The 24609-nt window shown below is 47.6% G+C and overlaps 2 protein-coding genes across 2 annotated transcripts; one reads left to right on the forward strand and one right to left on the reverse strand.

Annotated features, from left to right (window-relative positions):
* Positions 1-1170: 1170 nt before the first annotated feature.
* LOC138960432 (uncharacterized) lies at positions 1171-2409 on the reverse strand. The gene has a single exon (XM_070332344.1). It carries the CDS (start codon positions 2407-2409, stop codon positions 1171-1173), a length of 1239 nt encoding a protein of 412 aa, XP_070188445.1.
* Positions 2410-4331: 1922 nt separating this feature from the next.
* On the forward strand, positions 4332-24245 carry LOC138959810 (actin, non-muscle 6.2-like). The gene is made up of 4 exons (XM_070331430.1): positions 4332-5170; positions 13275-13599; positions 19274-19536; positions 22292-24245. The coding sequence occupies exons 1-4, from the start codon at positions 5045-5047 to the stop codon at positions 22706-22708; spliced, it is 1131 nt and encodes a 376-aa protein (XP_070187531.1). The 5' UTR covers positions 4332-5044; the 3' UTR covers positions 22709-24245.
* Positions 24246-24609: the final 364 nt, after the last annotated feature.

Here is a 24609-nt window from a genome sequence, read left to right on the forward strand (position 1 = left end):
GTAGCATACTTGCACAGTGTGACAGACAATTCACACGTGCTCCCTGTCCACGTGTTTCAGTAGCCTACTTGCACAGTGTGACAGACAATTCACACGTGCTCCTTGTCCACGTGTTTCAGTAGCCTACTTGCACAGTTTGACGGACAATTCACACTTGCTCCCTGTCCACGTCAGTGTTTCAGTCATACCCATCGCTAGTGGTTGGCCCATGGATTTTAAAGCAAGGGAATTCACTCTTTCACAACCCATACAAACCCGACAGAGTTTTATCCGGAATTCGTCAATTCGCCGCCGTTGTGGGCAACTTTTATGGTGGCGGCTTTACTGGTCGGACTAAGTCACGCGTTATCACGTTTTTGCCTTGAATAAAGTACAAGACCAAGTACTCTTTAATATAATTTTCTTGATTTCAACATTTGGAAATGAGTAACCCACCGTGAAATACGTTGCAAGGTTACGGTATCTGAGTGAAATGGATGCCTATTTTGTCACTGCATAGCAACATGTTTTTGCAGTGAGTGGATCAGCTACTCGGAACGAACTAACTAAAGGAATAACAAATAACTACTTAAATGAATTACTACACAGATTCAAATTAAATACTATGATAAATAAATAAATAATATTGCAAAAATAAAAATGCTCATAACATATCATCGTTCCCCCTGTTGCTATATAATGGCCCTGTCACACCTTGACGTATTATCCAGCGTATGCCGACGTATCAAAATGTCCCTACAACGCTGGCATACGCTGAACTATCGTTGTTTTTGTCAATTTTGGGCGTATACATAGCGTATTTATAACGAATTGGGCGTATACATAGCGTATTCATAACGAGTTTGACGTACACATATCGTGATAGTAACGTATATAGAAGATTTCGATAACTTATAGGTAACTTATACCAACGAATGCTTAACGTGTTGCCGGCGTTCACAACTTATGTCCAACGATAGTCTAACGTGTGCATAACGTATGCATAACGTATGCAGCGTATCGCCGACGATCACGTGTCGTAGCCTATAAAAAGGGTGCCGCTCGGCGATTTAAATCATAACTGCACTAGACATGCCGAAGAAAACATCGAAGAAAGCTGCCAAAAAGTCTCCTGGCCGTCGACGTGGACGTAAACGCAAGGAGGATCCATCATCACCCACACCCTCACGCTCACCCTCTGATGGAGATGATGCAGGTTCCAACGCCTCTTGTGCATCTTGGGCATCGTCTCAGCCAACCCTTGCCAAGAGAAAGAGGACCAAGAAGACACCGTTTTGTCTTGATGTTGAAGAAGAGCAGGTCATGTGCGATTTCCTTCGCGAGAACGCCATCATCTGGGACATCAAGAAGACCGACTACAGGAGGGTGGAAAGCGTTTTCTACTACCCTCCTTGCTCGGGAAAGCCAGTAGTTGAAGATGCGTTGTTCATTCGTCAGACCCCGATGGCTGTATGGCTTCATCATGGTTGGTCGTAGGGCGAAGGCATCGTCACCGATGAAGAAGTAAGGCACATCCTGGTTGTCGTTGGGAAGAGGCTCAGTGTCAGGAAAACCTAAGGTACCGTCTTCAACACATTCCTTTAGCTCACAGGAATTGTATATCTGCGCATCTGATGCTGATCCAGTACCACCGATATCTGCCCAAATGAACTTGTAGTCGGCATCTACAAGCGCCATCAGAACAATGGAGTAGAATCCTTTGTAGTTGAAGTATAGACTCCCACTCTTTGGAGGACAGCGGCAGGCCACGTGCTTCCCATCAAGTGCCCCACATGTATTGGGAAAGTTCCATCTTTGGAAGAACTTGTCAGCGATGGCGCGCCAACCCTCCGGAGTACTTTGGCAGACCAGCACCTCATCCACGTATTCGTCAATAATGGCTTGACAGACTTCTCTGACCACAAGCGACTGGGTGTTGTGAGGGACCCTCCATCCGAACTTCATCGAGGCATACTTGTTCCCAGAGGCAAGGGGACGTAAAGTCAGGGCCAACTTCATGCCAGGCTCAAGCGGATCCCTGTAGAAGGTGTACTGCTTGGTTATCCTTGGACCTACTATGGATAGCAGCTCGTCGAACATTGCTGGGGACATACGCAGAAAGTTGGTGAAGGATGCATGGTCCTCGTTACGGAGTTCCACCATTAGCTGGTCATACATGCCAAACTGCCGTCGCCTCCCGATCCATGGTCTCACCCAGTTCCTTCTCCTCCGTTCACCTCTTCTTCTCCTTGGTCTATTGGCACGCACCTGGTACAGTGTCAAATCGATGAGGTCATGCTGATGTTGGAGGACAGCTAGTTGGTATTCTCGACTCAACCTTGCCGGATCTTCCATCTCTCGGATAACATCAGACATCTGCTCACCGTTGAGTCTTGAGGAGTACTGGCGGTTTCCTCCTCCGAACCCCATCTTTATATACCAATGCTCCATAAACGCTGCCAATACGCTATTGTACGGTAGCTGTAAGATAGAAACTCGTTCAGCAAGTTCTGTGGTCGTCCGGAACACGTCCAAAACGTCTACATACGTCAATATGCGTTGGAGATACGTTCGACATAGGTTCAAAGCACGTTACTCATAGGTTAGAAATAAGTTTTGGGTACGCTTGAAATTATCTCGACGTATGTCGACTTATTAGTAACGTGTGTGAACGTGTGTCAACGATCGCATAACTTACCTACAACGTATGGCCCGCGTATGCGGGACGTATGAGCCATACGCTGGCATATGTCCGAAAATGTTGTGCATGTTCAAAATTTGTCGACGACCTCGCCGTACGACGACGTATACCAGCGTGCTTCAGCGTGTTCTTAACTTATACAAAACTTACCCATAACTTATTCGACGTATTCGCCAGATTTTTCATACGTCGGCATACGCTGGCTAATACGTCAAGGTGTGACAGGGCCATAAGCAAGTTCTCTACGGAAAATGCGGAACCCAGATACTGACTGACTTTTCCTCTGTTTAATTTTTGACCTTTGTTTCTTTTCTTCCTTCTCTACATGAAAAAGATATGCTGAAAGGATAGAGACAAGAAAGTTGCAAGAAGATCGCAAGAATAAGTAATCATGTGATCGTACATATATACAAAAATATGTTTACGTTGTTTTTCATGGATTGATTTTTCAGCAAGAAATGATTGAAGCACAATCAGCGCGAAATTGGATCGGAAGCGTTTGATCAAGTTTTGACTCAATGTGTTCAGATAGACTGGATATCCAGACGTTGGTGATGGTGTATGTAGACGTGGGTATACGTGTGTGTAGGGGGGGGATTTAGGGGAGATTGGGGGGTGTGGGTGTTCGTGTGTGTATGTGTGAAGAGCGATTCCCAGAAAAATCCTGGGCAGATATTCATGAAACTTTACATACAACAGATTCTTCCAGATAATAACACCAGCATTTTTTTTATATAAATGTCTTTGATGACGTTATATTAGGCTTTGTATTAAAAGTTATCCTCTGTAAGTTAAAACAAGTAGCAAAATTTGCGTGACTGTCTGAAATCGGCAATGAAACAGCATCGAAATCCTGTTCGACCTGATACTGGCCACTCCAGGCCTTGAACTTTCCACGCAGCGAAACTAGCTCTGTGAAAAGCAGCGTTGAAAACTCTTGATTAGTCAAGACATAAGTTGATACTACTGCTTTACTTGCTGAACCAATCTATTGGCAACCGTTTCAATATCCTGGTCTTAGTCAGGGCGCAATAGTCCTGTCACCTGCGGCCCTTTTTCGTCACGAATCTGGGTCACCTCGCTGCTTTTTCATATCATGCACGCGTGTCATAACAAAATAATATGTACAGAAAGTAAGCTTCATTTCTCAGACAGAAGCCTGAAGCGGTGACTGTGACCTTTTCTTTTATAATTGCTCAATTTTTAATTCTATACCAAAACATAATTATGTTCCAGTAAACCCTTAATTTGCGCCCAAGGGCAATAACTGTCTTCTGTTACAACCAAGGGAGGAAAATTCACAAATCAAACATGGTTTTCAGATAGAGCACTTGATAACCTTTACATTGATGTATAATTTGCCATGACTTTGTATGTTAGGAACATGTATAACTTGTTTAAAATCAAAGGCAAAATTCTCAATAGTCTTTGGACATGCACATCTTGTCGTATCGATCTCACCATCTTTGAACTCACGGCGCATCTCTCAGTTAGCTGTGGGCTGAGTGAGGTTAGTATAGCCAATGACATCACATGCACATTATCACCAGCACTATAAATATTGAGATTAGTCTCTTACGCTGCCACAAGACAGCACGGGTAGCCCGGGTAGCTGGTTAGATATCAGGGTGTGGCTGAGTGAAGTCTACAGTACGCTGCAAGTTATTGATGCTGCAGTGACAGTGCTGTCAGCCCGACCAACGCAACAAGTCGCGATCTTTAATCACACGTGCAACTTGTTCGCCAGTCGTCGTCATTAAGTGGGTCAAGGCAAACTACTCTTTGCAGAAGGAACATACTGTACACAGGACATTGACATGATTGGGGTTTGACCCTGTGTTGTGGTTGAGGGTATTTCAATCATCACAGGGCGTGGCACTCTGTTTGTTCAGTGCACTGGTCAGTTCGTCAGCTGCGGTCAGCCACCACCACCACCAACCTAGTCTGTGTGGAATAGACATAGAAGTGTTTGTCACCATCTCAACAGAGAGATTTGTTTGTGAAGACAAGTGTGTGTGGACTACAACGATTAAAACAATTGTGTGTTGTGTGTGAGGCGTGTAAAGCCGTGTAGTCAGCAGGGCGTGGCCGGCAGGTAGCGAGTGTGCCTGCACAACCAACAAGCGTGTCGAGCGTCAGCCGTAGGCCTACTGACCACCCAGATTGAACAAGCAAGCAAGAAAGGTAAAAAAAAGAAAACAACAACAGAAAAGGAGTGTGGTGCGGAGAGTGTCAGTTAAACAGTTCATGCAATACAGATAACATAAGCTGTGTGTTTAAGTGGGTAGTACAGAGGCCATCCGCTGCGGAGTTCAGTGTGTTGATACAGTGCAGCCCTGATCATCGCGGTGTGTAGCAGTGAGGATGGCGGACGACGAGATAGCAGGCATCGTGGTGGACAACGGGTCTGGGATGTGCAAGGCTGGCTTTGCTGGCGATGACGCGCCCAGGTGTGTGTTCCCCTCCATCGTGGGCAGGCCCCGCCACCAGGTAACTATCACTCTGTCGTCTGAAGGACAACCACACACACCCTCCTAACACACATTCACTCAATTCTTTGTCACTCCCATCCCCCCTTGCCCCCTCTCAACACCAATTAAATCAACTGTTTGTCACACACTCACACTCTAAACACCAATTAACTCAATTCTTTGTCAATCCCCCTACACACCGCTGAAAATTCTGACAGAGTTATTTCCCGAAATTTAAAAAAATACACACATCATTTATAAAGAACTGATCGAAACCAGGTATTTAAAGGCACAGTACGCCTCCCGTAAACCATCACAGATACCGTCAGGCTTTTACACACAGTACAAACACCCTTCCATTTGAACGCTCACCAAACGGGAACATCCTAGGGGCCCTACGTAAAGAGCTAACAATTTTCAAAGAATTAATTTTGCGGATTGTCTGTCAGACAATCGGACGGTGCTTTTTTGCGTTTCTGACCTAACTTTTGAAATCTAAATAATAAATTGACAGCTTGTTACACAAGCATTCTTAAATCATAAAAGAAATCTTTTTTTATCAAGACAAGATCAGAACAATACGAAGTTTTGAAAGTTTTAAATAAGATGGCCCGGAAGCAGGGTCACGCAAGGTCGTGGTTCTCGTAGCAGACGACGCTGCCTGGCGCCAGTTCCTCTGAACCGTTAACCGCTACTGCTCTAGTTCGCAGCCGTTTCAATGTTGCATTTCAGATTCAAAGGTACACAATAACGTGCTATTGCAGATAAGCTTACAGAGATTTGCATTGAAATGACAAACTGGCAGCTAAATTGTGAGAGAAAAAAGGGAAACTGGGTTACACGGGTTCACGATGTCTCAGAGGTAAGATAAACCACGCAAAAATAAATTCTTTGAAAATTGCTCGCTCTTTACGGAGGGCACCTAGAATGTTCTCAAGCGGTGAGAGTTTAAATGAAATGGTGTTTGTACTGTGTGTAAAAGCCTGACAGTATCTGTGATGGTTTACGGGAGGCTTCCTGTGCCTTTAAGCTCATAAATCGAATATTGTTTTCTGTCAAATGTTACTAAATTCATTCAGTGGTGATTCTTGTGCAAAAGTCTTATAACGGCGCCGATTCAAGTTTCATACATTTTCTTACAGATAAGGGCTTAACACTTCCTTTTCTTTTTATTTCGAGTCACTACTAATAAGCAATCCTTGAATTTACAATTAAACCAAAGAGCTTATAGGTTACACTCTTTGATTAAACCTCGTACGAGGGAGGAGATGTACTGGCTGGTTATTGTATTTATCGTCACTGCAGCCTATACGGCTATCCGGGACCCAAGTAGCACTGAATATAAAAAGTACTGACTTATATATGCAAAGTACTGACTAATATATAAAAAGTATTGACTTTCATATAAAAAGTACTGACTTGTGTATACAAAGTGCTGACTTATCTATAAAAAGTACTGACTTATCTATAAGAATAAAAAAAAAAGTACTGACTTACATACAAAAAGTACTGACTTATCCATAAAAAGTACTGACTTATACATGAGTGAGTGGAGCACTCAGCAGCAGCGGCCGGGGCAGAAGGAAAGACAATAAAGGCGGCTTAATTACTGACAGAGTACTCTCCCTCTACCTCGTGGAGGCAGATGTAAGATGCAGCGCTTTTCGTGTCGTAGACGGAGAAGTAGGCTACCGAAAACCGTGCGAGCTTCCCCTTGTTCAGATGAGAGATAGTCAAATTTCTGAGCATGGAACACTGTGTGTTTGTTTGTTTGTTTGTTTAACGCCCAGCCGACCACGAAGAGCCATATCAGGGCGGTGCTGCTTTGACATTTAACGTGCGCCACACACAAGACAGAAGTCGCAGCACAGGCTTCGTGTCTCACCCAGTCACATTATTCTGACACCGGACCAACCAGTCCTAGCACTAACCCCATAATGCCAGACCGCCAGGCGGAGCAGCCACTAGATTGCCAATTTTAAAGTCGTAGGTATGACCCGGCCGGGGTTCGAACCCATGACCTCCGGATCACAGGGCGGACGCCTTACCACTAGGCCAACCGTGCCGGTCACTGTGTGTTGCTTTGTGTAGAATGTGGTTAAGAAATACTGTTATAGACACATTTCTGAACATTGGACAATGTGTGTTGCTTTGTGAAGATCGTTGCTATGAAATAATGTTATATACAATCAATGTACGATCCATAAGGTCAAACACCGGGTGCCGAATTCAAGTCACGGGCCTTCCTTTGCAGGACTTCAAACGGCAAACGTGCACTGACCAGTTTCTACTTTTGTGATCGTGTTCTGCTGAAGCTACATTTAATTCGGAAAATACCTCACTTATTGTTGAGTAGCATGTGGATCAAAACGTACTGCCGGTGCAGGGCTACGTGATGACGTCATCACTGACATGAAAAACGCTGCATCTTACATCTGCCCTTTTGCACGACTTGTGCTGATAACATGAAACACGCTGCATGTTACATATCCCCTTGTGCACGCATTGTATTGATAACATGGAACATGCTGCATGTTACATCTCCTCTTGTGCACGCATTGTGTTGATAACATGGAAAACGCTGCATGTTACATCTCCCCTTGTGCACGCTTTGTTCTGATAACATGGAAAACGCTGCATGTTACATCTCCCCTTGTGCACGCATTGTGTTGATAACATGGAAAACGCTGCATGTTACATCTCCCCTTGTGCACGCTTTGTGCTGATAACATGGAAAACGCTGCATGTTACATATCCCCTTGTGCACGTTTTGTGCTGATAACTTGAAACACGTTGCATCTTACATCTCCCCTTGTGCACGCATTGTGTTGATAACATGGAAAACGCTGCATGTTACATCTCCCCTTGTGCACGCTTTGTGCTGATAACATGGAAAACGCTGCATGTTACATATCCCCTTGTGCACGTTTTGTGCTCATGGCATTAAAAACGCTGTATCTTACAAATCCCCTTGTGCACGCTTTGTGCTGATGGCATTAAAAACGCTGCATCTTGCACTCTCCCCTTCTGCACGCTTTGTGCTGATAACATGGAACACGCTGCATGTTACATATCCCATTGTGCACGCTTTGTGCTGATAAAAAACCGCTACATCTTACAGATTCCCTTGTGCACGCATTACGCTGATGGCATGAAAAACGCTGCATCTCAAATATCCCTTTGTGCACGCATTGTGCTGATGACATGAAACACGCTGCATCTTATATTTTGCTTTGTGCACGCATTGTGCTGATGGCATTAAAAACGCTGCATCTTACATCTGCCCTTGTGCACGCACTGTGGTGATGAAAAGTGACAGCCTGGTGGCGCAGTGGATGACACGCTGCATGTGTGGAATGCCGAGCCGTCAGCACGAGCTAACAGTCTCGTGCTGGTTACACTCACACAGATTTATCTCTGGTACCACTCAGTATGGTGTGGCTTCGCTACACACTGACAAACAACCAAAGTTATTATCATTATTACTGTTTGTAACTGACACCAATGTCAACTTCCTAAAATGATCCAGCAAAGAATCCCAATCTAGTCTTCTAAAAGTCCAGTGATTCCATATAGGCTCACTCTTCGACTTTATAAATGGGCCGGAACTGTGTCGCTCTTGGGCGATTTCAGACTGGGTGGTTGGGTTTTTTGTTTGTGCCCCGTAAGTAATGAAGGATCCCTTTAGAATGAGAGAGTGCACGTGATGTATTTAGTGCAGTTCGACAAAGGAAAAAATCTGATTTTGAGAATGTGAGAATTAACTGGACGTTTGACGGTAACTTGCTCAATTTCTTCAATGATTTTTCTCTGGCCTTAGTAATTGGTTTTATTCTGCTTCAATTAGCTTTACAGCGAGCTTACTCGGGAGACCGGTCGAAATACCGACCTGTGTGTGTGTGTGTGTGTGTCAGTGTCAGTGTGTGTGTGTGCAGTGTGCGTGTTCCGGTGTGTGTGTGTGTGTGTGTGTGTGTGTGTGAGTGCTATAGCGTCTCTGTGTCTGTATATGTGTGTGGTTGTGTCTCTCTGTTTCTGTCTCTGTATCTCTGTCTCTGTCTGTGTGTGTGTGTGTGTGTCTCTCTCTCTCTCTCCGCTCAGTCTCTCTCTCTCTCTCTCTCTTTCTCTTCTCTCTCTCTCTTTCTCTCTCTCTCCGCTCTCTCTCTCTCTCTCCGCTCAGTCTCTCTCTCTCTCTCTCTCTCTTCTCTCTCTCTCTTTCTCAGTCTCTCTCTCTCTCTGAAAAGCAGTCCCTAAACAATGCAGGTTGTGGTGACACACGCGTGCCATATGTAATCTTCTTTTCACTGAATCACACCTGTAATTTGACAAGGTAGGAACAGCAGGGTCTAGGGTCTGAAATCAGTGCAGAAACATCCACCATGACTATCGTCACAACACACACTCAGTACACGGCGAGATTGTCAAGGCTTTTTACTGACGCCGTGGGCGTTCCATGACTTAGGTAGAGACAGGTAGAATGTGATTATACGTCTGTTGAAAACACCAGATGGGAAACACGATGAAGAAGAAGAAGTGTCTGACTCGCCCACGTGACACGTCGCTGCTTTCGGTTTTGCCTGGAAAAGCATTCCTGGCAGCACGTCACTTCCGTTCTGACTCTGTTCTTGCTTGATTTTGCCCTTACAGAGTTGTCGCCTTCAGTTTTAGCGACTCTTTCGCGATTCGGTCGGCGAGAGATTGTTTACAAATATTAGCTTCATATGACCATATTTTAGTTCACTGACGATCTTGATGAGTTTATTCAACTTTAATCTTGGATTTGGAGTGGATATTTTCTTTGCCTAATGATTTTAAATGAAGGCTAGTCAGTATCCTTTTGCGACTGACGTAATTCGAAGTGCTGAGCGGTCCGACTGGCAAACCAAACAGTCTGAAATAGTCTGCAAATAATTGTCAACGGAATCGATGATTTTGACAGAACCGTTATACAGCGGTGCGTTAGAATAACCCACTTACGCAGTAAGACTGACATGGAGATTAGGATTGAAATCAAACTGGCACAAATCACCTTTTGGGGATGGGGGGGGGGGGGGGGTGGTAAAAACCGACCTCCGGTGAAGTTCCCATTTTCACGATCCGCACTGAACTTCGATCAATATTTTTAATATCCACTGACACATGCCTGTCGGCCGTATGGCAATAAGACAGTCTGAATAGATCATTATTACATGTCTACCGACAATATGGCATTAAGACAGTCTGAATAGATCATTATTACATGTCTACTGACAATATGGCATTAAGACAGTCTGAATAGATCATTATTACATGTCTACTGACAATATGGCATTAAGACAGTCTGAATAGATCAGTATTACATGCCTACTGACAATATGGCATTAAGACAGTCTAAATAGATCATTATTACATGTCTACTGACAATATGGCATTAAGACAGTCTGAATAGATCATTATGACATGTCTACTGACAATATGGCATAAAGACAGTCTGAATAGATCATTAGTCCATGCCTACTCACAATATGGCATTAAGACAGTCTGAATAGATCATTATGAAATGCCTGCTGACAATAGAGCATTAAGACAGTCTGAATAGATCATTATTACATGTCTACTGACAATATGGCATTAAGACAGTCTGAATAGATCATTATTACATGCCTACTGACAATATGGCATTAATACAGTCTGAATAGATCATTATTACATGCCTACTGACAATATGGCATTAATACAGTCTGAATAGATCATTATTACATGTCTACTGACAATATGGCATTAAGACAGTCTGAATAGATCATTATTACATGTCTACTGACAATATGGCATTAAGACAGTCTGAATAGATCATTATTACATGCCTACTGACAATATGGCATTAATACAGTCTGAATAGATCATTATTACATGCCTACTGACAATATGGCATTAATACAGTCTGAATAGATCATTATTACATGCCTACTGACAATATGGCATTAATACAGTCTGAATAGATCATTATTACATGCCTACTGACAATATGGCATTAATACAGTCTGAATAGATCATTATTACATGTCTACTGACAATATGGCATTAAGACAGTCTGAATAGATCATTATTACATGTCTACCGAAAATATGGCATTAAGACAGTCTGAATAGATCATTATGACATGCCTACTGACAATATGGCATTAAGACAGTCTGAATAGATCAGTAGTCCATGCCTACTGACAATATGGCATTAAGACAGTCTGAATAGATCATTATTTCATGCCTTCTGACAATATGGCTTTAAGACAGTCTGAGTAGATCACTATGACATGCCTGCTGACAATATATCGCATTAAAACAGTCTGCATAGATCATAATTACACGCCTTTTGACAATATAGCATTACGACAGGCATTCACAGATGGGGTAGCAATGCAGCGCACAATACCGTGGCTTGCCTGCCTGTATACCTGTCTGTCAGACGATATGACTTGAAAGCCGGTAGCGAGCAGATAGCGATCAGCCAGTCAGTCAAGGGCGGGTAATCCAGTCAGTCAAGGGCGGTAATTTGACATGCGTCACGAGGACCGACAATACCTGAGAGCCAGACGAGACACTCAGTACCAACAGCTATTTCGCTTTACTTCCTTTCTGACTCTACGCTCACTGATGTGTGTGCGGGTGGGGGGAGGGGGGGGGGGGGCAGAAGTGGAGAGGGAGAGAACAGCGAGACAAAGGGAAGCCTGAGAAGCCTTGACATCAAGTCCAATCAGCCAGTTGACAGGACAGACATGTGACTGGTGAAAACTACCAAGCAGACAGGACAAAAGCGGGGACCAGAAAGAATGGATAAAAAGTGAATACTACAAACAGTAAAAACTATATAAAACAAAAAGCTGTACACATACACACACAAACACACACCGCGCGCACTGATGAAGCACTGAGTTCTGACTGACGAACTGGTTATGCAGTAAACCGTTCCACAACAAAGTCACCTGACGTGGCCAAAGAAGGGACATATGTTACTCCATCAAGTACCACGCCCCCTAACATCCAGAGGAGCGAAGACTGAGAAGAAAACACTTATAGAAATCAGACGACATCTGTTAGATGCTTTTTAAAAGCTCAGATGGTTTGTTCAGTCGGGTGCTTGCTTCATCGGTTGTCTGTAAGTGTCTCAGCTAAATTCTGATACAAAACAAATGACGACACACTCTGTTACCTTCCATGTCGTGTGGAGTGGCAAATCCCACGTGTTTCTGGTTGTCTGGTGGCGCCCAGCTCCGCTCACATCCCCATCACTTCATGTCCTCGCTGCTCTTTCCCTCACTTCTCTTTTCCTCGCTTTTACCCCTCACTGTTCTATCACAGGAGACAGGCACCGGCCGATACCGCCATGCCGTACGTCAAGCTCTCCAAGTAGCAACTGCTGAATGAACCTTAATTGACTTGGGTGTTTTTTTTTGGGGGGGGGACGATTCTCTCTCTCTCTCTCTCTCTCTCTCTCTCTCTCTCTCTCTCTCTCTCTCTCTCTCTCTCTCTCTCTCTCTCTCTCTTTCTCTCTCTCTCTCTCCATCTCTCTCTCTCTCTCTCTCTCCATCTCTCCGTCTCTCTCTCTCCATCTCTCTCTCTCTCTCTTTCATCCTCTCTCTCTCTCTCTCTCTCTCTCTCTTCCTCACTATCTCTCTTTCACATTCTCATTCACTGTACTATATTTCGTTCACTCTCGCAATCACTCTCTCTCTCTGTCTCTCTCTCTCTCTGTCTCTCTCTCTCTCTCTCTCTCTCTCTCTCTCCATCTCTCTTTCACCCTCTCTCTCTCTCTATCTCTCTTTCCCCCTCTCTCTCTCTTCCTCACTAACTCTCTTTCACATTCTCATTCACTATATTTCGTTCACTCTCTCAATCACTCTCTCTCTGTGTCTCTCTCTGTGTCTCTCTGTGTCTCTCTCTCTCTCTCTCTCACTCTCTCTCTCTCTCTCTCTCTCTCTCTCTCTCTCTCTCTCTCCCTCTCTCTCTCTCTCCCGACCTTCAAAAACGGGACCCTTCAACAAAATAGCTCTGCACACAATTTGTTGTTCCAGGGACTGATGATAGACAAGGAACACAAACGCACACATTGATGAAGGTGTCATTTAATGATGTAACGATGTGTCTTTTCAGGGTGTGATGATAGGGATGGGCCAGAAAGACACGTACGTGGGAGACGAGGCCCAGAGCAAGCGGGGCGTGCTGTCGCTCAAGTACCCGATAGAACACGGCATCGTCACCAACTGGGACGACATGGAGAAGATCTGGCACCACACCTTCTACAACGAGCTGCGCGTGGCGCCCGAGGAGCACCCGATCCTGATGACGGAGGCGCCACTCAACCCCAAGGCCAACAGGGAGAAGATGGTGACCATCATGTTCGAGACATTCAACACCCCGGCCTTCTACGTCGCCATCCAGGCCGTCCTCTCGCTCTACGCTGCAGGCAGGACCACCGGTAGGGGGCGCTTACCTCACTTTGTTCTTTATCTTCCCTAACTATCTCCATCTCATTTATAAAGCCCTCGATTGGTTGCATTTTTCTGGCTTCGTTGTGTCCTATATCTGTCTTCCCTCGGCCATCTAGACGGACCACCTTCTTCTTCTTCTTCTTGTCGATCACACGTTATACTGTCAGCCCGGACAGCGAGACGAATGATGCCGTCTTCTCCAGGTTCTCCTTTCCTCCGTACAGCTTGCAGTGAAGGGAGACAGCAGTTGGCCACACGGGTTTTCTAAGACTCTCAAGGATGGTGCATCGCTGGAGGATGCGTTCAGACGGACCACCTCTCTGTGTCTTGTCCTATATCTGTCTTCCCTCGGCCATCTACACAAACCACCTCCCTGTGTCTTGTCCTATATCTGTCTTCCCTCGGCCATCTACACAAACCACCTCCCTGTGTCTTGTCCTATATCTGTCTTCCCTCGGCCATCTACACGGACCACCTCCCTGTGTCTTGTCCTATATCTGTCTTCCCTCTGCCATCTACACGGACCACCTCCCTGTGTCTTGTCCTATATCTGTCTTCCCTCGGCCATCTACACGGACCACCTCCCTGTGTCTTGTCCTATATCTGTCTTCCCTCGGCCATCTACTCGGACCACCTCCCTGTGTCTTGTCCTATATCTGTCTTCCCTCGGCCATCTACACAAACCACCTCTCTGTGTCTTGTCCTATATCTGTCTTCCCTCTGCCATCTACACGGACCACCTCCCTGTGTCTTGTCCTATATATATCTGTCTTCCCTCGGCCATCTACACAAACCACCTCTCTGTGTCTTGTCCTATATCTGTCTTTCCTTGGCCATCTACACGGACCACCTCCCTGTGTCTTGTCCTATATCTGTCTTCCCTCGGCCATCTACACAAACCACCTCCCTGTGTCTTGTCCTATATCTGTCTTCCCTCGGCCATCTACACGGACCACCTCCCTGTGTCTTGTCCTATATCTGTCTTCCCTCTGCCATCTACACGGACCACCTCCCTGTGTCTTGTCCTATATCTGTCTTCCCTCGGCCATCTACACGGACCACCTCCCTGTGTCTTGTCCAATATCTGTCTTTCCTCGGCCATCTTCTCGGACCACCTCTCTGTGTCTTGTCCTATATATGTCTTCCCTCTGCCATCTACACGGACCACCTCCCTGTGTCTTGTCCTATATCTGTCTTCCCTCGGCCATCTACACAAACCACCTCCCTGTATCTTGTCCTATATCTGTCTTCCCTCGGCCATCTACACAAACCACCTCCCTGTGTCTTGTCCTATATCTGTCTTCCCTCGGCCATCTACACAAACCACCTCCCTGTATCTTGTCCTATATATATATATCTGTCTTCTCTCGGCAATCTACACAAACCACCTCCCTGTGTCTTGTCCTATATATATATATCTGTCTTCCCTCGGCAATCTACACAAACCACCTCCCTGTGTCTTGTCCTATATCTGTCTTCCCTCGGCCATCTACACAAACCACCTCCCTGTGTCTTGTCCTATATCTGTCTTCCCTCGGCCATCTACACGAACCACCTCCCTGTGTCTTGTCCTATATCTGTCTTCCCTCGGCCATCTACACAAACCACCTCCCTGTGTCTTGTCCTATATATATCTGTCTTCCCTCGGCCATCTACACGGACCACCTCCCTGTGTCTTGTCCTATATATATCTGTCTTCCCTCGGCAATCTACACAAACCACCTCCCTGTGTCTTGTCCTATATCTGTCTTCCCTCGGCCATCTACACAAACCACCTCCCTGTGTCTTGTCCTATATCTGTCTTCCCTCTGCCTTCTACACGGACCACCTCCCTGTGTCTTGTCCTATATCTGTCTTCCCTCTGCCATCTACACAAACCACCTCCCTGTGTCTTGTCCTATATCTGTCTTCCCTCTGCCATCTACACGGACCACCTCCCTGTATCTTGTCCTATATCTGTCTTCCCTCGGCCATCTACTCGAACCACATCTCTGTGTCTTGTCCTATATCTGTCTTCCCTCTGCCATCTACACGGACCACCTCCCTGTGTCTTGTCCTATATCTGTCTTTCCTTGGCCATCTACACGGACCACCTCCCTGTGTCTTGTCCTATATCTGTCTTTCCTTGGCCATCTACACGGACCACCTCCCTGTGTCTTGTCCTATATCTGTCTTCCCTCGGCCATCTACACGGACCACCTCCCTGTATCTTGTCCTATATCTGTCTTCCCTCTGCCATCTACACGGACCACCTCCCTGTGTCTTGTCCTATATCTGTCTTCCCTCGGCCATCTACACGGACCACCTCCCTGTGTCTTGTCCTATATCTGTCTTCCCTCTGCCATCTACACGGACCACCTCCCCGTGTCTTGTCCTATATCTGTCTTCCCTCGGCCATCTACACGGACCACCTCCCTGTGTCTTGTCCTATATCTGTCTTCCCTCGGCCATCTACACGGACCACCTCCCTGTGTCTTGTCCAATATCTGTCTTCCCTCGGCCATCTACACAAACCACCTCTCTGTGTCTTGTCCTATATCTGTCTTCCCTCGGCCATCTACACAAACCACCTCCCTGTGTCTTGTCCTATATCTGTCTTCCCTCGGCCATCTACACAAACCACCTCCCTGTGTCTTGTCCTATATCTGTCTTCCCTCGGCCATCTACACAAACCACCTCCCTGTGTCTTGTCCTATATCTGTCTTCCCTCTGCCATCTACACGGACCACCTCCCTGTGTCTTGTCCTATATCTGTCTTCCCTCTGCCATCTACACAAACCACCTCCCTGTGTCTTGTCCTATATCTGTCTTCCCTCTGCCATCTACACGGACCACCTCCCTGTGTCTTGTCCTATATCTGTCTTCCCTCGGCCATCTACACGGACCACCTCCCTGTATCTTGTCCTATATCTGTCTTCCCTCTGCCATCTACACGGACCACCTCCCTGTGTCTTGTCCTATATCTGTCTTCCCTCGGCCATCTACACGGACCACCTCCCTGTGTCTTGTCCTATATCTGTCTTCCCTCTGCCATATACACGGACCACCTCCCTGTGTCTTGTCCTATATCTGTCTTCCCTCTGCCATATACACGGACCACCTCCCTGTGTCTTGTCCTATATCTGTCTTTCCTTGGCCATCTAGACGGACCACCTCCCTGTGTCTTGTCCTATATCTGTCTTCCCTCTGCCATCTACACGGACCACCTCCCTGTGTCTTGTCCTATATCTGTCTTCCCTCTGCCTTCTACACGGACCACCTCCCTGTGTCTTGTCCTATATCTGTCTTCCCTCGGCCATCTTCACGGACCACCTCCCTGTGTCTTGTCCTATATCTGTCTTCCCTCGGCCATCTACACGGACCACCTCCCTGTGTCTTGTCCTATATCTGTCTTCCCTCTGCCATCTACACGGACCACCTCCCTGTGTCTTGTCCTATATCTGTCTTCCCTCTGCCATCTACACGGACCACCTCCCTGTGTCTTGTCCTATATCTGTCTTCCCTCGGCCATCTTCACGGACCACCTCCCTGTGTCTTGTCCTATATCTGTCTTCCCTCGGCCATCTACACGGACCACCTCCCTGTGTCTTGTCCTATATCTGTCTTCCCTCTGCCATCTACACGGACCACCTCCCTGTGTCTTGTCCTATATCTGTCTTCCCTCGGCCATCTACTCGGACCACCTCCCTGTGTCTTGTCCTATATCTGTCTTCCCTCTGCCATCTACACGGACCACCTCCCTGTGTCTTGTCCTATATATATCTGTCTTCCCTCGGCCATCTACACAAACCACCTCCCTGTGTCTTGTCCTATATCTGTCTTCCCTCTGCCATCTACACGGACCACCTCCCTGTGTCTTGTCCTATATATATCTGTCTTCCCTCGGCCATCTACACAAACCACCTCCCTGTGTCTTGTCCTATATCTGTCTTCCCTCGGCCATCTACACGGACCACCTCCCTGTGTCTTGTCCTATATATGTCTTCCCTCGGCCATCTACACGGACCACCTCCCTGTGTCTTGTCCTATATATGTCTTCCCTCGGCCATCTACACGGACCACCTCCCTGTGTCTTGTCCTATATATATATGTCTTCCCTCTGCCATCTACACGGACCACCTCCCTGTGTCTTGTCCTATATATGTCTTCCCTCGGCCATCTACACGGACCACCTCCCTGTATCTTGTCCTATATCTGTCTTCCCTCTGCCATCTACACGGACCACCTCCCTGTGTCTTGTCCTATATCTGTCTTCCCTCTGCCATCTACACGGACCACCTCCCTGTGTCTTGTCCTATATCTGTCTTCCCTCTGCCATCTACACGGACCACCTCCCTGTGTCTTGTCCTATATCTGTCTTCCCTCTGCCATCTACACGGACCACCTCCCTGTGTCTTGTCCTATATCTGTCTTCCCTCTGCCATCTACACGGACCACCTCCCTGTGTCTTGTCCTATATATGTCTTCCCTCTGCCATCTACACGGACCACCTCCCTGTGTCTTGTCCTATATCTGTCTTCCCTCTGCCATCTACACGGACCACCTCCCTGTGTCTTGTCCTATATATGTCTTCCCTCTGCCAGCTACACGGACCACCTCCCTGTGTCTTGTCCTATATCTGTCTTCCCTCGGCCATCTACACGGACCACCTCCCTGTGTCTTGTCCTATATCTGTCTTCCCTCGGCCATCTACTCGAACCACCTCCCTGTGTCTTGTCCTATATCTGTCTTCCCTCTGCCATCTACACGGACCACCTCCCTGTGTCTTGTCCTATATCTGTCTTCCCTCGGCCATCTACACGGACCACCTCCCTGTGTCTTGTCCTATATCTGTCTTCCCTCTGCCATATACACGGACCACCTCCCTGTGTCTTGTCCTATATATATCTGTCTTCCCTCGGCCATCTACACAAACCACCTCCCTGTGTCTTGTCCTATATCTGTCTTCCCTCTGCCATCTACACGGACCACCTCCCTGTGTCTTGTCCTATATATATCTGTCTTCCCTCGGCCATCTACACAAACCACCTCCCTGTGTCTTGTCCAATATCTGTCTTTCCTCGGCCATCTTCTCGGACCACCTCTCTGTGTCTTGTCCTATATATGTCTTCCCTCTGCCATCTACACGGACCACCTCCCTGTGTCTTGTCCTATATATGTCTTCCCTCGGCCATCTACACGGACCACCTCCCTGTATCTTGTCCTATATCTGTCTTCCCTCTGCCATCTACTCGGACCACCTCCCTGTGTCTTGTCCTATATATCTGTCTTTCCTTGGCCATCTACACGGACCACCTCCCTGTATCTTGTCCTATATCTGTCTTCCCTTGGCCATCTAGACGGACCACCTCTCTGTGTCTTGTCCTCACTGTATGGGGCCACAGACTTCTGCTGTCTCTTCCTTGTCTCAACCCCCCCCCCCCCCCCCTCCCGTTAGTGAAACACCCTACTTGGTGAACTTTCTATTCTTGACACGACTTCGATGTCTGCTTGGCAATTGACGTGACGAATCACAGGCGGAGAACATTGCACTGGCTGTTTCTTTCTTCCTTCTGACATGCACTATGTGTGTGTGTGTGTGTGTGTGTGTGTGTGTGTGTGTGTGTGTGTGTGTGTGTGTGTGTGTGTGTGTGTTTGTGTGTGTGTGTGTGTGTGTGCCAGGCATCGTGCTAGACTCGGGGGACGGAGTGACCCACACTGTGCCGGTGTATGAGGGCTACGCGCTGCCTCACGCCATCTTGCGCATGGACCTGGCTGGCCGAGACCTGACGGACTACTTGATGAAGATCATGACGGAGCGCGGCTACTCCTTCACCACGTCCGCCGAGCGGGAAATAGTGCGTGACGTCAAGGAGAAGCTGGCCTACGTGGCGCTCGACTTTGACGAGGAGATGAACATTGCCGCCACCACTCTCACCCTGGAGGTAAGACTAGACTTATAGCGGTAAGACTTATAGTGGTAAGACTCATCTCGGTAAGACTCATAGCGGTAAGACTTAGAGCAGTAAGACTCATCGCGGTTGTTAACAACAACAATTTTTGCCAAGAAATGAATGAAAGCATAAACTATGAAATGACCACCAGCAATCCTACATCAAATGGTGTGGCTAGTATGGCGTTGCTGAAGGACCAATCGTAACGAATGTTCACGCAACCAGAGAACGGCTGTCTGCCTCCAGCAGCAACGATTATTGCAACGATCACAGCAGCGTGATTGATGTCGGTGGGACATCTGTCTGCTTCAGTGCTTGTCGTGCTTTGTCCCCCGTAATTGCTGGCTGGGCCTCAGACCCGCAGCACAGGCTGTATAGCCCGCAGGCACCGCGCGGTGTCACGACAGGGCGGCGTACAGGGACCGTAATCTGTCAAGATGATGCAGTGTCCCGGGCCAACTGATCTATGCAGCGTCCCTGTCCCACTGATTTATGCAGCGTCCCGGTCCCACTGATCTATGCAACGTCCCGGGCCCACTGATCTTTGCAGCGTCCCGGACCCACTGATCTATGCAGCGTCCCGGACCCACTGATCTATGCAGCGTCCCGGGCCCACTGATCTATGCAGCGTCCCGGGCCCACTGATCTATGCAGCGTCCCGGGCCCACTGATCTATGCAGCGTCCCGGGACCACTGATCTATGCAGCGTCCCGGGCCCACTGATCTATGCAGCGTCGCGGGCCCACTGATCTATGCAGCGTCCCGGACCCACTGATCTATGCAGCGTCCCGGGCCCACTGATCTCCCACTGATCTATGCAGCGTCCCGGGCCCAGGCTGATCTATGCAGCGTCCCGGGCCCACTGATCTATGCAGCGTCCCGGGCCCACTGATCTATGCAGCGTCCCGGGCCCACTGATCTATGCAGCGTCGCGGGCCCACTGATCTATGCAGCGTCCCGGACCCACTGATCTATGCAGCGTCCCGGGCCCACTGATCTATGCAGCGTCCTGGACCCACTGATCTATGCAGCGTCCCGGGCCCACTGATCTATGCAGCGTCCCGGGACCACTGATCTATGCAGCGTCCCGGACCCACTGATCTATGCAGCGTCGCGGGCCCACTGATCTATGCAGCGTCCCGGACCCACTGATCTATGCAGCGTCCCGGGCCCACTGATCTCCCACTGATCTATGCAGCGTCCCGGACCCACTGATCTATGCAGCGTCCCGGACCCACTGATCTATGCAGCGTCCCGGGCCCACTGATCTCCCACTGATCTATGCAGCGTCCCGGGCCCACTGATCCATGCAGCGTCCCGGGCCCACTGATCTATGCAGCGTCCCGGGCCCACTGATTTCCCACTGATCTATGCAGCGTCCCGGGCCCACTGATCTATGCAGCGTCCCGGGCCCACTGATTTCCCACTGATCTATGCAGCGTCCCGTGCCCACTGATCTATGCAGCGTCCCGGGCCCACTGATCTATGCAGCTCGCTCCCAGTCCCTCCCCCAAAGCTGTCTTTGTCGCGCGGATCAATGGCAGCAGGTCCTCGGGGACAGGTCAGGAAACGAATATGATTTGTCGCTGACATGGTCACAACGAGGCCAGACCCCCGGGGACAGCTTATAGGTATTGGTTGTGATAAGTCACGTGACCAGACAGCGGATATGATTGGTCACTGACATGGTCACAACGAGCCCAGACCCCCGGGGACAACTTATATGTATTGGTTGCGATCAGCCTGCACGTGACCACCACCGCCACTCTTCCCCAGTCAGTGTGTGCAACCTTTGACCTCGTCGGGCCTCGGCACAGGGCGGTCATTTCACTGTAGCGTCCTCTTACCACAGACCAATGATCTCTCAGGGCGTTCTTTTTCAATCAAACTGATTGACATTTTTGTCATACAATCTTTGAACCAGTCCGGACTATTATGGGATTGAGAGCTTAACAATTATTTGATTAATCCGTCCATTAAAATTCTAAAAATGATAATTAAATTTACAATTATTCAGATTCAAACGTGATTGCATCGCATTCTTTACTATTTCTGAATCCAACAATATATATATGATTCATGTTTATTCTTAGAATGTCCTCAGAATTGAAAATGTTTGCTTTTTTTCGCATATTTGTGGATACCCGCATAAGCCGTCTGTCTTCGGATTCCGGCTAGCCAAGCCTTACTGTCGTTGATGACTGAACCGGTTTTTCAGTGTTGAGGACTGAACCGGTTTCTCAGCGTTGATTATTTAGTTTCAGCCGACATATTGACCAAATGTTTTCATATACATTGTATCATGTCCTTGAGCCAGCGGGTGTCATTGTTGTTGAAGTAGTGTGCGGCCAGCAGTCCAACAGTTTAACTTAGTTGGAGAGATACACTTTCCTACGCTGGTGTATCTTCGTCAACAAAGACCGTCTTCCAAAAACACACGTCTCTATATTCAGTGTCGGTAGTACTGGAGGGGCTTTAATGCTTTATATCTATCATTTTGTTGGTTAAGACTCCACTGAGAATTAAAGAATAGGTATGAATTATCCAATAATATTTGAGTGTGTGTCACTATATGTTTTCCTCATGATTACTGTCATATAATAATCATGTGTGCTTGTGTGTGTGTGTGTGTGTGTGTCTGTCTGTCTGTGTGTCTGTGTCGGTGTGTGTGTGTGTGTGTATGTGTGTGTGTGTGTGTGTGTGTGTGTGTGTGTGTGTGTGTGTGTGTGTGTGTGTGTGTGAGCAGAAGACGTACGAGCTGCCGGACGGTCAGATCATCACGGTGGGCAACGAGCGGTTCCGCTGTCCCGAGGCGCTGTTCCAACCGTCCTTCGTTGGCATGGAGATGGCGGGCATGCACGAGTCGTGCTACAACTCCATCCTCAAGTGTGACGTGGACATCCGCAAAGACCTCTACCACAACATCGTGTTGTCGGGAGGCACCACCATGTTCCCCGGCATCGCTGACCGCATGACCCGAGAAGTCGCCAGCCTTGCCCCCGACGCCATCAAGGTCAAGGTCATCGCGCCCCCGGAGCGCAAGTACTCGGTGTGGATCGGGGGGTCCATCCTGTCCTCGCTGTCCACCTTCCAGCAGATGTGGATTTCCAAGCTGGAGTACGACGAGGGCGGGCCCGGCATCGTGCATAGGAAGTGTTTCTAGGTCTCTCCATGGGGCCCGGTCGAGCATAATCAGTGCCCGGACTGCCTTCTAAGATCCGCTCTCCTTATCTCTCATCGCTTGTTTGCTGTGTGGTCTTGAGGCCAGAGGCTGAATGCTGAATGAGCGACGTGAATTATTGATGTTGTAGTTCCTATAGTGGCTGTCATCTCATCACTCAGCAACACTGTCGATGTAAGCTCTGGCTCTAGCTCTGTGCTAAGTGTGGCTCTAGCTCTGTGCTAAGTGTGGCTCTATAGCTGGCCGAGTGTGTCTGTAACTCAGACTTTATGAATTTTTTACGACTCTCATGCTGCGAATCACTGACCTTGTTTTCGTTGTTCTGCTAAGTTTGTGACGTTACTACCAGCGGCAACCAGGCCTAACCGTCTGACTGGTGAAATGTACTGATGCCGGGCTAACGTTTGTTCTGCTGTCTGACCCCGTGTCCTGTCTTTTCTCATGCGAACCAGTGTCCTCTCTGACTTTTCTAGACAACAAATCTGATTCATTTGTTTGTTTGTTTGTTTGCTTAACGCCCAGCCGACCACGAAGGGCCATATCAGGGCGGTGCTGCTTTGACATATAACGTGAGCCACACACAAGACAGAAGTCGCATCACAGGCTTCATGTCTCACCCAGTCACATTATTCTGACACCGGACCAACCAGTCCTAGCACTAACCCCATAATGCCAGACGCCAGGCGGAGCAGCCACTAGATTGCCAATTTTAAAGTCTTAGGTATGACCCGGCCGGGGTTCGAACCCACGACCTCCCGATCACGGGGCGGACGCCTTACCACTAAGGCCACCGTGCCGGTATCTGATTCATCAGGAAATATTTCGAACGCCTCCCTAGAAAACAAACAGGATGGTGAATTATGGACTACCAAAGCGGTCCGTGTGAAATATCTAACACTGAGTAATTGCCGTTGTCAGGAGCATCCCACCCGCTTCTAAAAACTCAATTATCGGGGCGGACATGTTCCATGAACTCTAAGAACTGTTTTGTCTTCAGTGCATTGCACAGCACGTGTAGTTATCTCTTTGTGAGAGGAGGCGTGCTAGTGTGTGGATTATTAGATTTGGGTTTGAGGGACACGGTGTGGTATCCACTGACTTGACGTTCACTTCCTGTGTTGCTTTATGAAGTTATCGTTTCTCTGTCCATGTGCACCCAAATGTGAGCTTAACCATGTTGTACTTTACTAAGCTTTTTACTGTCTTGGTGTTGTCTTTTTGTATGTCAAACACACACACACACACACACACACACACACACACACACACACACACACACACACACACACACACACACACACACACACACACACACACACATGACTGACTAAGAGGAAATAAAGTCAACAAAGGTGTTTTTCAGTTGTCATGTTGTTCATTGTGTTATTCTATTCGTGAAATACGACTTCTCCGTCTCCACGCGCAACACAAAGCATTTTAGCGACACAAGACCATGTTTAGCGACACTAAACCCTATTTAGAGTCTTGGGGAAAAAACAAATAAACAAAAACAAATGTACATAAATAGTAAAATACTTGTTTTCAGAATACCGAACAGCGCCATTTGCTGCGTTGTCTCACTTGTCACTGGCATTGCAGGGCCGGACTACCGGGGGGGTTATGGGGGTTGCGCAACCCCCCCCCCCCCCCCCTAGCCTAAACATGTACCTTACTTATTTAATTTTTTTTTATTATTGCTTATTTTATGCCGTTTCATGCAAGGAGCGACCATTTTCCTATCTCAGAATATGACCTACCCGTCAGCTTCAGGGGGCTTCGCCCCCTGACCCCCACAACGAGGGGGTGGGGGGTGGGTGGGTTCTAGGGTTTCCGGACCCCCCCCAGCCAAAAAATAAAAATATTGAATGAGGTATGCATTTCTT

Source organism: Littorina saxatilis, linkage group LG2, assembly GCF_037325665.1.
Source record: "Littorina saxatilis isolate snail1 linkage group LG2, US_GU_Lsax_2.0, whole genome shotgun sequence".
Lineage (NCBI taxonomy): Eukaryota > Metazoa > Mollusca > Gastropoda > Littorinimorpha > Littorinidae > Littorina > Littorina saxatilis.